This window comes from Danio rerio, chromosome 15 (genome assembly GCF_049306965.1).
Source record: "Danio rerio strain Tuebingen ecotype United States chromosome 15, GRCz12tu, whole genome shotgun sequence".
In the NCBI taxonomy this organism is placed as follows: Eukaryota; Metazoa; Chordata; class Actinopteri; order Cypriniformes; family Danionidae; genus Danio; species Danio rerio.
In genome coordinates, this window is record NC_133190.1 from 33,732,745 (window position 1) to 33,750,161 (window position 17,417).

The 17,417-nt window shown below is 36.9% G+C and overlaps 2 protein-coding genes across 8 annotated transcripts in view; one reads left to right on the forward strand and one right to left on the reverse strand.

Annotated features, from left to right (window-relative positions):
• The window catches only part of ksr1b (kinase suppressor of ras 1b), a 98,407-nt gene extending 83,149 nt beyond the window's left edge, over nt 1-15,258 (reverse strand). For all 6 annotated transcript variants that reach the window (XR_012390937.1, XM_073923846.1, XM_068213758.2 and 3 more), the window contains exon 1: nt 14,798-15,258. Coding sequence is in view for 5 of the 6 variants with exons in the window: in XM_073923846.1 (XP_073779947.1) it covers nt 14,798-15,037 (240 nt within the window). In the remaining variant the exon portion in view is untranslated. The remainder of the gene's footprint in view (nt 1-14,797) is intronic.
• The window catches only part of or40a1 (odorant receptor, family 40, subfamily A, member 1), a 617,996-nt gene that overhangs the window by 403,793 nt on the left and 196,786 nt on the right, over nt 1-17,417 (forward strand). The window lies entirely within an intron of this gene.

Here is a 17,417-nt window from a genome sequence, read left to right on the forward strand (position 1 = left end):
CAAAAACTTTCGAGGAACAGAGTTGGGCACATGGAGAAGCAGAAATGGCTCAATGATGACAAAAAGTACAGCATTATACCATAAAGTGCAACGGTTTGTGGAACATAACACATAAAAAGAGAGAAGGGAGAAAAAGACAGATAAAGCTGTTGAAAAACCGCATGGGGATTTCCTGATTTGAACAAACATTAGCCGGTTGAGAGGCCTATGCTTCACCGCACCTAATGGGCCTCGCAGTGATGTGTTAACTTTCCATCCATAGAAACAAAGTGCAAATGAGCCTTAAAAAGCCTTTGATGAGCACTCATGCTACCAAGCAAAAGACTAGCATTTCCCAGAAACCAAAACTGAGACGCAAGGGAGCCGTGATTCTTCAAAATGTGTTTTTCCCAGATCTCTTCAGTCAATTAAGGTCTATTACACGAAAGAGTGTCAGCCAGGAATATCACTCAAGTACTTACGATTTCCACTGCCCAGGCACTGAAGACAGGATTGTGTCTTCTACATGGTTTTATGAGCTCATATCCAACAATGTGGCAATCCCTATTGCCATCACTGCAAATTTAATGATTTTGAAATAGGCCTCAGGCTTATAGTTAAGGTAATTCAGCCAGGTTTCAGGTTTGTTGCATGTAGTTGAACTTTCCTAGATTATTTTTCTGACAACTAGCAAAAAAAATGTCCACATGCTGATTTAGGGGGCATTCACACACTGTGTTTAAAGGGCACCTAAAAAAATCCTCTTTTGTAAGCTGTTTGGACAGATCTGTGTGTAGATATAGTGTGTCCACAGTCATACTGGGGTGATATAAAGACAAGAAGTCTCTTTTTTATAATTTCCCGATGTTAAAATAGGATCTAAATCCCACCCGTTTTGAGGCCGACCGCAACATGATGTAGCAGTGTGATTTCCCCATTCACTGAATTTATTGACAGCCAAGTATTAACATGTCTCCGTAGTAACGCGTATAATCAAATCAACAAGATGGGACATGCAAAGCTGATTAAAAGATCTGTTCAGCTCTCTGTGATCATCAGTCATCATTCAATGTGATCAAGAATGAGTTTTACAAGATTAAAACTTTTTTAAATAGTGCATGTTTGTAATGAATTGCATCAATATTACAATCTTTACTATGGCCACAGCCGCAAGTCAGTACAATTATAAAAGGAGACGCTTCAATCCTGGTTTGTGGACGTTAAATCAGGTTTATTTTGTACATCAACATAACGGATATCCATACAGCAGTGGATATTAACGTGTATCCTGTCACATTTAAAGTGCAAAAACAGTGCAAAGTTAAATGGGCGGCTGTGTGTGTTTGTATACTGTGTGTGTGTTTGTGTGTGGACTTAGTAACGACATTGTGTGGGACTCATCATTGCAGAAGGTCTTAAATTAACTCCACAACAAATGCATGAAATAATTATTAGGAAAGTTTTTTACTGTAGTATTTCTCACAAACGTTACGTGAGATCTGCTTCCTTTATGTCTGTCACTGTGCGGTTTATCTAACGCAGCGGAAGCAGAGACTGATGCACACTCTGACAGGCACGTGGGAACGGTGAGCGGGGAGAACTAGCATTAAAGACACAGGCCACAAAAACAGTTACAATGTGCTCAGAGCAGAAAATAGAACATTCTGAATGGTATAATAAATAATCTGATGAGTGTTTTAAGCTGAAACTTTAGACACATTCTGGAGACACAAAAAGACGTCTAGAAAGAGGGGTAAAAATAGGAGCCCTTTAACAAACAATTTAAAACTTTAGCAGCCTTAAAGGATTAGTTCACTAAAATGGAAATATGACTTACTCTGCTTCCTTGAGACCTTTGTTCATCTTCGAAACACAAATTAAGGTACTTTAGATGAAACTCAAGAGCTCCCTTTATCTTTTTGCTATATCTCCGTTCATATGCAGCAATTGTCCTAAGATGTTCAAAGTACTAAAAAAGGAACCAGAAGTGTCAAGGCATTCATGTGACATTAGTTGTTCAACTGTAATCATATGAAACAAAAAAAAAAAAAAATTAATATACAACTTTGTTCGCCTTTGTTTTCGTACCCTTGTCAGATTAGAGTGCACGATTACTATGGGCAGAACAGTGTATTGCCATTAGAATAGGCAATAGGCATTAGCATATTCCAACTAATTCTCACTAGATTACAAGTAGACTGTCATGTTGGAGTTAGGGTTAGTGTAAGTTGACATGTACTTGCAAAGTTTTTTAGTCAGTTAAATCCTCACCTTGGAATAATAACGTTCAATCTGCGTTCTGTATGATTTTGAGATATTGACCGTGTTATGTATTTGTATTATTTGTGCTCTGTATGTGATTTTTTTTCTCTCTCTCTCTCACTCTGTTCTCTTGTATCTGCTTTTATTTTTTTCAGGTTTCGTTCATTGGTCGATTTAAATGTCAATCATTTCCACTTCGGTTATGTCACTCTTATGTCATATCCAATAAGCATAGTCATAAAAGCGTGCGCCAGACCCCTCACCAGCCCCTTCTCTTCTGTTTCCTCATCTCTGTGTTTGTTTAAAGCATTGCGTTAGAAAGAAAAACCCTTATTGTGTATTTCTGTTGTTGCCCGTTTCTATGTGTGCATGTTCTGTGTGTGTATCCGTCTGGTATTCGTAGTCTATCTTATTTCATTTCTCATTTATGCTGTTTTCGAGGCTTGGACGAAGCAGACAGGTAAGAAGGTCCCGTGACATACATCTTGCAACACGTAGGACTACTTTTATGTTTAGTACATTAGGTTAGGGGCGAGTGCCACCCCTTGTACTTTTTGGATAGATAGAGTAGATAGCTAGAACTCGGTAGAATCTTCGTGCGTTTGTTATTTTTGTTTCATATATTTAGTTAGTTAGATGCTTCTGGGGAGTTAGATATAGTTCGGGTTTTGTTCTTTTCATTTCTTTAGCGCCACCCACGTCCCTTCTGCCAGCGTCTTTGTATTTGTCTCAGTGTTGAATATTTTGTAAATACATATTTTTGCCTTACTTTTCCATTCATTCATTCATTCATTTTCTTGTCGGCTTAGTCCCTTTATTAATCTGGAGTCGCCACCGCGGAATGAACCGCCAACTTATCCAGCACATTTTTACACAGCGGATGCCTTTCCAGCTGCAACCCATCTCTGGGAAACATCCACAAACATCATTCACACACACTCATACACTACGGACAATTTACCCTAACCAATTCACCTGTACCGAATGTCTTTAGACGGGGAAACCGAAGCGCCCGGAGGAAACACACGCGAAAGCGGGGAAAACATGCAAACTCCACACAGAAAGGCCAACTGAGCCAAGGATCGAACCAGCGACCCAGCGACCTTCTTGCTGTGAGGCAACAGCACTACCTACTGCTTCGTCTACCTTACTTTTTCTACATCTTTAATTAATTCACTGTTTTTGTTCACTTTGGCTATTGTAAATAAAGTCACACTTTTTGGTATCTACGTTTTCTGTCTGTCTTACACTCATTATTTGTATAATTTAATTTTAATTGCATGTAAAGGTCAAACCCCACTTTCCCCTAGAAAAACATCAGGGGTTTGTAACAAGCTTCAAAGTTTTTTCATTCCATAGCAAAAAGTATGTGAGTAACATTTGTTTTATTTTTTAATAAAATGTAAACAACTTATAAAAAACATCCCATAATGTAAATAAGTTGTCAATTAATAAGAATATGTCAATAACTCAATTTTGACAAAAATGTCAGATATAACCTTACAATATTAAGGTAACGAATTGTCTGTTGAAGGAGCAGTATCAGCAGATATTAAGCAGTCTACCAATGCTCTAATGAGATGTATTTTTAGTCAACAAAATGTTCAATAGGGATCATCAAAATAAAGTCTTACCGATTTTTTTGTCCCACAAAAGTGTTTTTGGAGCTTAGTATGATTTTAGTTGAACCACTGTAATGTTTTGACAATATGTTTGCTTCCTTTTTTTGACTTTGAAATCTCTGGAGTAATGTCACTGGAACAATTACCCATCTACACTAACTTTACTTCAATGACATCATCATCATCAGACCAAAATATCGTATATATAATATATTAATTTTAAAGTTTGTTTTCTCAAACATCTCAAAACCTAAATGCTGGTTGTTGTTTGGTGAACAAGATCTTTGTTCGACCAGCTATGCCCATCCACAGGAAGTCCCAAAACCAAACTGACACAGTATTGTCACCAACACAAACAATAAGGAAATGTGACTTCAATGCACTGTAGTTCCCAACCAATAAAAAACCTTGCATTTAAACTACAAAGATGAGCAAGATCTGTCTGTGAGAACGAGCAGTTTTGCAGACTGACAGACTCTGGCCACAGAGTGGTTGTGGTCAGATCTGTACTGAGCAAGTGAAAAGCATTTAGTGTTAGACAAATGAAAGACAGACACTGAGAAATAAACAAGATTTTATTTTGAGGACCTCTTATTGCAAGAATGTGTGCACTTTTAAGTGTTTAAGTTGAACTCTTAATAACAGAACAGCTGATGTTTTGTTCCAATAATTAACAACAGGAAAAAGACGACATGGTTTTATGCTAAACTAGTATTACATTGCAAAAAATTCATTGGGTGAAACAGATAATTCGAGCTAGCAGACAATTCTTCACGTGTGAAAAAAGTTGGCTAAGAATCAGAGGTTCACATGGAACTACCTTCATAGAAGTTGTTCAGTGTAATGACTTGTTGACCTCCAGACCTCCAAGTTACTGTTAATATGAATGCCTGACGCCTTTACAAGGAGAGAGTTGAGGCTCTGCTCCCAGAATGAAATTGAACACTCATTGGTTGTTTAGGTTAAGTGTAGCACATGGTTGTAGGACATATGCTAGCGTCCAAGTCTGCATCTGTTCTCCCCACTACATCAAACAAGAAGATAAAGATTTTCTTTTGTCCCATCATCGAGACAGATAAATGTGATATCATAATGCAAACTGCCTGTCTCCTCCAATATCCATAAACACAGTCAACACAGTTTATTCTGAGTGCTCGATGTAACCCTACTCCTAATGCAATTCAGCCTGCTGCTCGGAGGCTTATTGTTCAAGCAGAGAGAGAGGGAGGAACACATTGCCTAGACTTTCCACCACTTTTGTTCTTCGGCCCTTTGATGGATGCTCTCTGTCTATACAAAAGTGCTCCGTGAAGCTGCGGCACTATGGGACTGTGTGGTGTCTAGTCAGACTCACTTTCGTAAACCCACCATTGGATTGGGGAATCACATGCATGTGAAGAAAACACACTAAATTTAGGAACAGCCACAATAGCACAAACACACAGCAATCTTTCCAATGGCCTGAGAAGACGAGCCACTAACCAGAGATTCTCAGCTGCCAACCACAGCCACAATGTCTGAATTATCTCCACTTTTTGGAAACAAGCACTGAGAGAGACAGTGTGTTCATCCACAGGAATTTAGACAGATTTACTGACAGGAATCTTAATGATAATTGCCATTTAGCGCCATCTCTCTGTCCTCTGCTTTGCCTTGAGCTCCAGGAAAAACAGGTCACAAGTGTTATCAAAGTTTGTCTAAATGGAGAAAACAGCCTTGTCCAACCATTTTAGTTAAACTGATTGAGATATTTTAGAGAGATTATAGAGATTTAACCTTAGGTGAAGTTTAACAAACTAATTTCGAGAGGAGCACGAGATATGATTGATCGTAGCTCGTCTCTCACCTGTATTCATTAGTAAGCCAATCAGATTAATCCAAGCTCACTATAAGTAGCCTGTCTAAAACTACTCCCTTATCTTCATTTTCAGAAGAAACCCCCCATCCACCTCATCTCCCCCTGTTTCCTCCTTCACTAAGTGGAGCTCTCGATAACTACCCAATCTTGTACCCCCTTAAATGCTCATTGGCAGGAGCCCTGGGTTCTATTATTTTAGAGCTCGGGGTTCTCTCCCAGGACAGCATGCCAAACCTGCTATTATTATCAAGCAATATCTAAGTGTGGACTCTTGAATTAAACAGGCCTGAACAAGCTACAAAGGTTTTTTAGGATTGGTGGAAACTTTTGGGTGGGTGTGTTTGGTTAAACTTAAAGATTCTGAGAATTATGTCCTGCAGAGTTTATTGCTAACCCTCTTCAAATCAGCTGCACATTTTCAGATAATCCCAAAGATATATATATATATATTTTTTAATTCATTCATTGATTTTTCTTCTGCTTAGTCCCTTTACTTGTCAGGGGTACACAGCGGAATGAACCGACAACTATTCTGGCAATTTTAGTTTATTTTTTAAATTATAATTATTTCACTTTTTTAAGGAAGAAATTAAAAAATACAAATAAAAAAATAATAAAAAATACAATTACATATTGGAACTTAAATGAACAGCTGACTGGTTGCATATTTCCTTGCAGGTCACAAATATATTTAAATATCAGGTTACACTGCGTAAAGTACAATTCGTTTCTCCCAATATTGCAGGTATTTGTTCATTTGTAGTTTCAAAGAAAATGTTATCCTCTCCATATTTTGAACGTTAGATACTAGATCCAACAATTTAGATTTAGTAGGGGGTTTGAGTTGTAGCCGCTTTCAAGTTACAGTTTTCTTACTGGTTGTGAATGCGAGAAGTATTTTTAATAAATACTTGTCTTTTATCATTGAATTGGCCGCAAAATTTCCCAGGTAAGATGTTGTAAAAGAAAAGTCCATTCCATCATCAAAAATATTTCGTATTATTTTTATTACATAATGTCAATTTGACTGAATAGCTGGGCAACTCTAAAATATGTGAAAATGGTTTGGCAAGTCTTTTCCACATTTGCTCGAGCACTGTGCGGTATCCTTCTCCAGTGTTAACTTGGGGGTTATAAGAAGTGCATTTAAGATTGGAATACTCCTTATCAATTAATGCAGTTGCCATGATATTTGTAATATACATTTATAAAAACATGATTAATGTAAGGCTCAAATTATAGATGATATAACTTCAAGTGATCTGTGATCGGGGGTTAAAAAGTATCTGGTATCTGCCAGAGCAAATGCGTGACTGCTGTCTGTGTGTGATAGTCTTACTAGCTAATCGAGTAAGCACACTTTCGTTCTGTCCAGAATTCCGCAACCAAACTATTGAGCTGAAGCTTGACTACAAAATTAAATTGCAAATCAATTCGCAATTGCAGTATCTGTAAAAAATAAATAAATAAATAAATAAAGTTGCAATTTGATATTTTCCCCCAAATCACACAGCCCTATATCCTATTGCCCACATTCTTACAGATGTCAATAACTAAATTAATTAAGTTGAAAGAATGGTTCTTCAAACACCTAATCTCACAGGATCTGAGTTTTTAAGGAATCCTGTGGATGCCTCAGCTAGACACCCAGACTGTCAGGCCATCATGTCTGTCACTTGGAGACGTCAAAACACTTTCCAAGGTCTGACACCATACTGTATCCGTCCTCCTCGCCTTCCCACAAAAGTCCACTGAAAGCTTTTGATGTTGCTTGCAAATCTGGCAACAGACTGCATACTGGACCTGCATCTCCACAGGTATCAAAAGAGCCAGGACCACCTGGAGATCCTTGACTTTAAAAGCAACCTTTCTAACAATGGTGTCACTAGAGTTGTGTACAGAGTCCACCACAATACACAGCAAGCTGACCTGACCCACTGAACATCAAAGATAACATCACTTACATAAGCTGATGACATCATTCATTCATTTTCTTTTTAGCTCAGTCCCTTTATCAGTGGTCGCCACAGCGGAATGAACCGCCAACTTATCCAGCATATGTTTTACGAAGCGGATGCCCTTCTAACACCCATACACACTCATTCACACACATACACCACATACACTAAGGACAATTTAGCTTACCCAATTCACTTATACCACATGTGTTTGGACTGTGGGGGAAACCCGAGCACCCAGAGAAAACCCATGTGAACATGGGGAGAACATGCAAACCATACAGAAATGCCTGACCCAGCTTAGGCTCGAACTGCTCAGACTGGCAGTTTTATTAAGTTTCATAAAATGATCTCTGACCACTATACAGCCTAAAATGCATGATTTGTGATATTAACGTTCACTGGGCATGCACATATCCGTACTTGCAGTTTACCATTTGTGTAATGGTCATATAAGAGGGGCTTGACAAATTTGATGGATAGCCTCACTGAAATGGGACACCAGCTCTTTAGTGATTTCAAAATGCAAAATGTTTTCGCAGGTCAATGATGCCAGAGTTGTGTGGTAACCACAGAGCAACCATAACTAAACATAAGCATTTTAAAACGGAAATGCATTCATGTCAATGGTAGAACTGCACAATATATTGTTTCAGCATCCATATTACAATGTACACATCTGCAATAGTCACATGATTTAGGATTATAGTTACGCAGGAACAGTTTATTGCATGTTTTGCATGCGTTTCTAAGGACAGTGACTGTAGCTACGTTTCCAAATGCAAATAAAATTTATGTGCAAAACTGGATTATTGCATAGACGTGCGACTAAAGCAGCGTTTCCAATAAGAATGAGTCAAAGAGAATAAAATAGTCACTTCCTGATTAACTGGCTCCAAATATCAACAGTAAAAACTTAATCTGCTCCGATAGGGAGAAGCTACGTCAATCTTTTCTTTATTTAATAAATGACTTTCGCCTCAGAAGACAGTATGCCGACACGCATTAAATGCGCGGTGGTTTAAATGCGGAACACAGATGCTCTTATCAATACTGAAGGTTATAACACTAATACCTAAATTGGTTTAGGCATTTTAGAATGACCAAAACAACATTTCAGATGTTTTACAGGGTGCTGAGCTTGCTGGTTTATCCATTCACACACATTTTAATCCTCACATGATCTCTAATAATCAAATCATATGACTTTTTTAATGCGCATACTGGAATTAGTTCGGTGAAAGTGTTTCCATTGTAGTTTATGTGCATATTCGAATAAAAAGGTTTATCCTACTCAGCTGTGTGCATATGTTTTTTTATGCGCATTTTTAAAATTTATGCACATTTTGACGTTTCCATCAATCGTTTTTTATGCACTTTTCCAAAATGCGCATACAATTAGGTGGATGGAAACATAGCTTGTGTGAACATTTCAAAAGTATAAAGCATTCAAGCACCAGAAATTGTACCATTTGTAACTTAATAAAGATTAATTCTATTGCAATAATTCTACATAAAGGCTATTCAGTGTTATTTTACATTTGATAATTTAATATCTTTACCTGAATACTGACTCCTCAGAAAACCATAAAAAAACCTATAAGACATGTGAATAAAGCAGCATTTCCATCCAGTGAGTCAAAGAGAACAAAATGGTCACTTCTTGAATAACTAGCGCCAAATATCAATAGCAAAAACGTCATTTGCACTTGATGCTACAATGAAGGCTATGCAGTGTTATTTTATATTTCATGAATTAATTTCTGTACCTGAATAATGTTAAAATTCCCCAGAAAACACTTTCATCTTGATTGGCACTTTAGCATGATTCACTCTCCTACAAATTCATTCCGATGAATCTAAAACGAAAGCACTCTTTCCAAATAGAGCCATTCAAGTATTCAAGTATTCAAGTTATATATGATGTTTCACAGAACAAGGAAATTTCACAGTATGTCTGATAATATATTTTCTTCTGTAGAAAGTCTTATTTGTTTTATTTTGGCTAGAATAAAAGCAGTTTTATTTTTTTTAAACACCATTTTAAGGTCATAATTATTAGCCCTTTTAAGCTATATTTTTTTCGATAGTCTACAAAAAAAACGATCATTATACAATAACTTGCCTAATTACCCTAACCTGCCTAGCTAAGCCTTCACTTTAAGCTGTATAGAAGTGTCTTCAAAAACATCTAGTAAAATATTCTTTACTGTCATCATGGCAAAAATGAAATAAATCAGCTATTAGAAATGAGTTATTAAAACTATTATGTTTAGAAATGTGTTGAAAAAAAAATCTTCTCTTGGTTAAACCAGAAATTGGGGAAAAAAAATAAACAGGTGGCAAATAATTCTGACTTCAACTGTATATCCAAATCGTGCAGTCCTAGTAAATTGCACCAAATATTGTTGCAAGGGAAAAGGTAAAACACCTCTGTTCTGTTCTGCCAAAAAAAAAAAAAAAAAACATAAATGAAGAGTTTACGCAAATCACCAACACTTCAACAGTGATCAAAGTCAACCTGACAGTACTTTCTTCTAGAGAAGACTAAAATTAGAAAGTGAAAATTTAGCAGCTATATAGAGGTGTCACACAGAGTACCTGAATTACCTGCTGGATCACTGTCTGACATGTTAATTGCTGTAAAATAAATCTCTTTCATGGGAAGCGAGAGCAGCTCAGTTCATCACTGCATCTGAATTGTTTCATATTATACCATTTGGAGAAAGACTGAGGTGCTGAAAAAAACCACCAGATAAAAGAACGGCCTCTTCCCACAAGTTGTGAGAGACTATCCAGTAACTCTTCCCATCAACAAATGTACTGTCAGTGTCCACCCCCACCCAACGCAGAAATGCAACCCATACCCCTGACTCTGCTTGTTGTTGTTCTACCTCAGCACAATCCTTGCTGCATTACAGTCATTTTATGGGCACTAGACTCTGTTTACATCTTGCAACACAAATGTATCTGACACTATATTTAACACTATATTTTAGTTTGTATATAGCACTCTGGCTACATTTTGCCTACTGTTTAGCATATTTATATTGCTTGTAATTATAGTTCACTGTGTGGCCTTGGGCCACCACTCATTATCATTTTCTGTTACATAATTGTTGTTGTGGTTTGGAGGGCATATTTTCCATTCCCTTTCTTGCACTTGGCTTATTATAAGACAAGTGATTAAAAACTTGACACAGCCTTGCTTGAACGGATGCCATTTCTGTATTTAACCATGAGAAATATTTGAAGCACCTCCCTAAGATATACACAGCGAGTAGATAAGGATCTCCGAAATAAGCACCAATCCACCACAATGTGATAATCACCTGTGTCTGTGAGAACTAGCAGAAAAGATGCATGGTTTATTTGAAAAAGCCTATCATGATTATTTTAAAATGTGAGAGTCTCCAAGCATAGATCTCCAAGTGGGAACTTGAAAAGTTTTTATTTGGAGAAAAAGGTGCTTGACCTTACCAAGTAGATAAACTAATCTTCATGGAAAAGCAGCCATGTTATGTTATTTGAAGAAATACAAACACATTAGGATTAAAAGTGACGCTTTTCCACAGGCTCAACCAACTTGGGATTTCAGTTCACTTTTAGTGGGAGGGGTTAACCACCGTTTCAAAATACCTGAGTATGGTTAAAAATAGCTCCAACGCTCTGTCTGACATATGCTCCACTTGTTTGCAGAGCTAAACTGAGATAACAAGCCGTTTGACATGGAACCTACAGTTTTGAATCAGCTTCAGGACTTTGACTAGTTTACTCATCTAGAAGAGACTATTGCAAAAGTATTCCATTGCAGTGATTACCACTAAGAAGAGTTTGACAGTTACTCAAAATGAAAGCATTAGTAACTTCATTATCAAAAGAGCAGAAAAAAGCAGGCTTGCTAATGTTTTGCAAAACAACTTGGCTTGGATGCCTGTATTGAGATAAAGTTAGGTTTATATTTACACATTCTGGCTTTCTTCTCAATAACATAATTCCAGAAAAGTGTTCTTTGCAATCTATACAGCAGCAAATGACTATTAAAGTACAATATTAGCATTATTTATTTAAAGGGCACCTTTGATGAAAATCATATAGTGTATAAATATAGTGTGTCTACAGTCATATTGGGGTAGGGCTGGATGATATGGCAAAAAATTATATCACGATATATTTCTTAATATCGGTCGATATGATATAATTGCGATATTTATAGGGACAATATTAAAAAGCCAGTAAAACTTTGGCAAGACTGCACACAATGGATATCTGTACCCACAAATGCAAACTGAATTTGCAAAGTCTATAATAACTTCCAGGCTCTTATATTACATTTCTCATTATGATGCTGCTTTGGATGTGCTTGAATGTGAGCTATCTGCTATAAAATGTCTGTTACATTATGAAAATTTTAATTTATGATTTGCATCAAACAAAAATGAAGCATTGCAGTGAGAAATATTTATTTTGCACTTTTGTTTTTATATGCATGTCAGTTTAATAAATTATATTTCTGCTACAAAACAAACGAAAGACTAAAATACATCAATGCTGAAAGCTGCAAAACAGTCATTAGTAACTAATAAGCAAAATAATATACATCTCAAGAAAGAACGGACAAAAGAAAGTAGCCTCACTTCTACCACTCTTTAAAAGTTTAGGTTTGGGTTTGTGCCACTGTAAATGCTCAGTCTCGTTATGAGCTGATCTTCATTTTTCTGTATTTGTGGAAAAGCAGGTTTGAAGCACCACCGGCGCAGTACCGCTCTTTGTTATGAGCTGCAGATTCAGTGTAAACTTAGTAAAGGCAAGATTCTTTGGCGATGATGTGTACAGTATTATATTTTACATTTAGCGGACATTTGCGCTGAACACGTAGAATGCAACGCATCTAGAATCAGGCACCTTCTCTGAAAACAATCCATTGATCTCAGCAGGCAGATCAACATTCAACACATGTCATGATCGCTCTCATCTGCGATGTAGCCTTTGTAACTTTAAGTAGAGTTTGCAAACCTGTGTACTTTTCACTCTTCAACCGTTTGCACTTCCCGCAGTCACAAAAGCTCCCTGTCATCTGACAGTGGAAAGCCTTGAGTGCTTGACAGTTAATATTAACCAATATATCGGCAGGGCAGAGCGATTTAGCACATCTTTAGAAAAAAACAAAACAGGTCGCACTACACCAATTATATGCAGCTGCACAAATGCTCCCAAATATATTATGAGGTCACATCAATTAAATTTCTGGAACACATGCGACCAAAATAGTTACAATTTCGAGCCCTGTATATTCATGCAAATTTATATCGAAATACCGTAAATGGGTTTAATACTCACTGTAAAAATCACCGTTATAGAAAAAAAAAAATCTACCGCAATATAAATTAATATCGAATTATTGTCCAGCCCTATATTGGGGTTGATATTAAGACAATAAGTCGCTTTTTTAAATTCCCTGATGTTAAAATATGATTCAAATCCCACACATTTTAACGTAGGAGTGTGGTTTCCCCGTCCACCGAACTGATTAACAGGCGCATATTAACATGTCTCAGTAGTAACACACACCAAATCAACAAGATGAGACGTGCGCAAAGCAACTGGGACTAAAAGATCTGTTTAGCTCTCTGTGATCATCAGTCATCATTAAATGTGATCAAGAGTGAGTTTTACAAGATTAAAACGTTTTTAAAACAGTGCATGTATGTAATGAATTACATCGATTTTACAGTCTTTACAATCGACACAGCCGCATGTCACTACATTTATAAAAGAAGACGATTCAATTCCGGTTTGGGGGCGTTAAATCAGGGTTATTCTTGACCATTAACATAGCGAATATTCATACAGCAGTGGATATTAACGTGTATCCAGTCACATTAGTGTGTGACTCATCATTGCAGAAAAGCTTGAATTAACTCCACAACAAATACAACAAATAATCATTCTAACTATAGTATTATTCACAAACGTTACATGAGGAACGCTTCATGTCGGTCACTGTGCTGATTATCTAACGCAGCCAAGGCGGAGATTAAGGCAAACTCTGACAGGCACATGGGAACGGTGGCCAGAGAGAACTAGCTATAAAGGCTCAGGCAACAAAAACAGCTACATTGTGTTCAGAGCAGAAAATCCAATATTCTGAAAGGTGTAATAAATAATCTGATGGGTGTTTTGAGAGGAAACTTTACAGGCGCACTGTGGACACACAAAAGACTTATCTTAAATCTTGCAAAAGAGGTAAAATAGGTGCCCTTTAAATGTTAATACTCCTAGTCATACTTCCATGTGATTTCAGACTGAATATTTAAAGTATCATGGTAAACAATATACGGAGCATGTCACAAGTTATCTTTGAACAAATGTGCGAATATAAAACCAACTTCACCTCAATAAGGCCTGTTTATGCTTTAGCCAAATGCACCATATCAAGTAAACATATGATTATATTCACAACACTAAATCCATGGCGCGTTTAAAGAAGCAGCAACCACTTCATGTCATCACAGATAAAGTGCTGTTCAATTTTTCAACCGCAAACATGTCTACTTAGCATTGCACAAGTAAAGCTTTACATCATAAGGGGGGTTGTCAAATGCACCCTCAATAACTACACCAAACAACCAGGAAGTAAGAGGGGGTTTCCGTGGCCCTACAAATTATACAACAATTGTATATTGGGGTAAAGTTGGCTTTATATTAGCACATTCGTTCACTTTTGATTAGTTACAATTGGTAACATGCTTCTTTAAATAATGAGTCTAAAACTGCTTGTAAATATGACTTCAAAACAACATTAACACTATTTATTGTTAAATGACTGTAAACAATGTTGTACTTTAATAGTCATTGGCTGCTGATATTATTTAGAATTTCCCAAGAATACCTATCTGAAATTATATTAGCAAGGTGAAAGTCCAAATGTGCGAATATAAACCCAACTTCACCTCAATGCAATGTATTAACAGACAACATAATGAATGATAAATAAAGCAAGCAGCTATTGCAGCTATTATCGAACACTAAATCACACAACAAGTGGTGCAAACTTGATGTAAGATAATGCAACCTGTCAAAAAGCAGGTAGGCATCCAAAAACTGAATGTTATTACCTCTAAAGCACGTATTTCGTGTTGGGTCAGGTCGTTTGAAGCGGCGCATTTGGTCCGGAGCCCCTTCAGACTAGAGATGGAGATCTCGATCAGTCTCTGGATCAGTTCACATTGGTGAAGCGCGTCCATTCCTGCGTTACTGCACTGCAAATGCTCCTCATCACTTGTGACCATCTTTCCAACTTTACCAGATACACTGCTAGTCTCCATTCCTCGGCATTGGCACGGCTTTAGGGGCATGAGCTCGAACTACAGCAAAACACTAGTGCAAAGACATGCTGTTGTAAACTAAACGGAGGTGACAGTCCTAGTCTAGATAAGTTTTGTTACTGGTTTGGGGCGCAAACGCACTCGTCAAACATAGTCGTGGACTGGTTTGACAGCCTGACAGGACGTGTTGTCAGCTTGTTCCGCCTCAGATGTTGCATGAATATCCCGTGAAGCCTCTGAGAAGCGCTCGCGTAGGTCTCGCCCTCTGTCAGCTGTTTGAAGCTGTTGGATGCTTTGCAGTGTGGGAAATGAAGTTTTGTTTGCGCGCGCATCAGCAGACCTTTTGAAGTTGGATTAGATCATTTGAAAATTTGAAAATTTTACATTATAAAAATAATGTTAAAAAAATTATATAATATTATACAGTAATATGACATAGGATAATTGAATATATGCCTAATTATTATTTTGATTAGTTACATTATGTGAATATTATTTCAATATATCAATTAAAAGTATAATCATAAACATAAATAGTTGAATTAAAGATAATAATGTAGGTTAATATACACTGGAATCTATACTCACCGGTCACTTTATTAGGTACACTTTACTAGTACTAGGTTGGACCCAATATTGCCTTTAGAACTGCCTTAATCCTTTGTGGCATGGAGTCAACAAGGTACTGAAATAATTCCTCAGAGATTTTCGTCCATATTGACATGATAGCATCACGCAGATGCTGCCAATTTGTTGGCTGCACAACTATGATGCAAATTTCCTATTCCACCACATTCCAAATGTGCTCTATTGGATTGAGATATGGTGACTGTGGAGGCCATTTGAGTACAGTGAACTCATTGTCATGTTCAAGAAACCAGTCTGAGATGATTCATGCTTTATGACAGGGTGCATTATTCTGCTAGAAGTAGCCATCAGAAGATAGGTACATTGTGATTATAAAGGGATGGACATGGTCATCTACAATACTCAGGTAGGTTGTGGTGTTGACACAATACTCAATTGGTACTTATGGGCCCAAAGTGTGCCAAGAAAATATGCCTCACACCATTAAACCACCACCATCAGCCTGAACCATTAATACAAGGCAGGATGGATCCATGCATTCATGTTGTTGACGCCAAATTCTGACCCTTCCATCTTAATGTGGCAGCAGAAAACGAAACGAGTTAGTGAGTGTATATTTATACACATCTAGAATGTTCATATCTACTATAAATATTAGTACATGCTATTAAAGATCATTATTAAACATAAATCAATGAAATATAATCTAATATATACTAGCATATTAAGTTATATATTTAGAAATATTGAGTATGTTTATAACAATAATTATTAATACATATTATTGTTAAATATAAATAAAATACAATAATATATACCAAATTAATGTAATGTTACACTTCATTCTTTTCATAAATATAATATTAAAATATTATTTGATGTTATTAATGTGTATAATATGATGTTTTGTATATCCATATTTAATTATTACATTTAAAAATAGTGGTTGGCACTGTGGTCTCACAGCAAGAAGGTTGCTGGTTCAAGCCCCAGTTGGGTTAGATGGCGTTTCTGTGTGGAGTTTGCATGTTCTCCCTGTGTTGATATGGGTTTCCTCTGGGTTCTCCAGTTTCCCCCACAGTCCAAAGACATGCGCTATAGGTGAATTGAATAAAAATTTGCTGTAGTGTATGTGTGTGACTGTGAGAGTGTATGAGTGTTTCCCAGTACTGGGTTGCAGCTGGGTTGCAGCTGGACGAGCATCTGCTGTGTAAAACATATGCTGGATCAGTTGGCGGTTCATTCCACTGTGGTAACCCCTGATAAATAAAGAAACTAAGCCAAAAGAAATAAATAAATTTGGACAATGCTATATAATAGCCAATCACAATTAATAAAATGTTCAGTGATGTTGGCCCATAATTGATATGGCCCTGATATTGTGCATCCCTTTAAAACTGATACATTTTTGAAATACTGTACCATTTGCAATGACTCGAAACAAAAAACTAACACAATCCAATTATATTTTCCCCATTTAACCCAATAGTTCATTGTCAGCCTAAATCGAAACACTGAAAGTAACTATTTCGCCAAGCTTCATTTATGAATGTCAGTCTATCATATATTTTACAACCCTTTGTAGAGCATCGTCATATCTCATGTTGGTTCAGTGATACAGTGTTCCCATTATGTCATCACAGGCTGACTTTGTACAAGGGCTGGAAAAACTTGTTGAGTGTGTGTTTGTGTGTGTGTGTGTGTGTGTGTGTGCTGCTCTCTGCCCATTCATTTGAGAAGAGCCTTTTTTTAGACTTTCCACTTAGTTACGACCTGCTGGGAGTCCTTGATGTCAAAGCATGATTTGTGTAATCAAATTAAT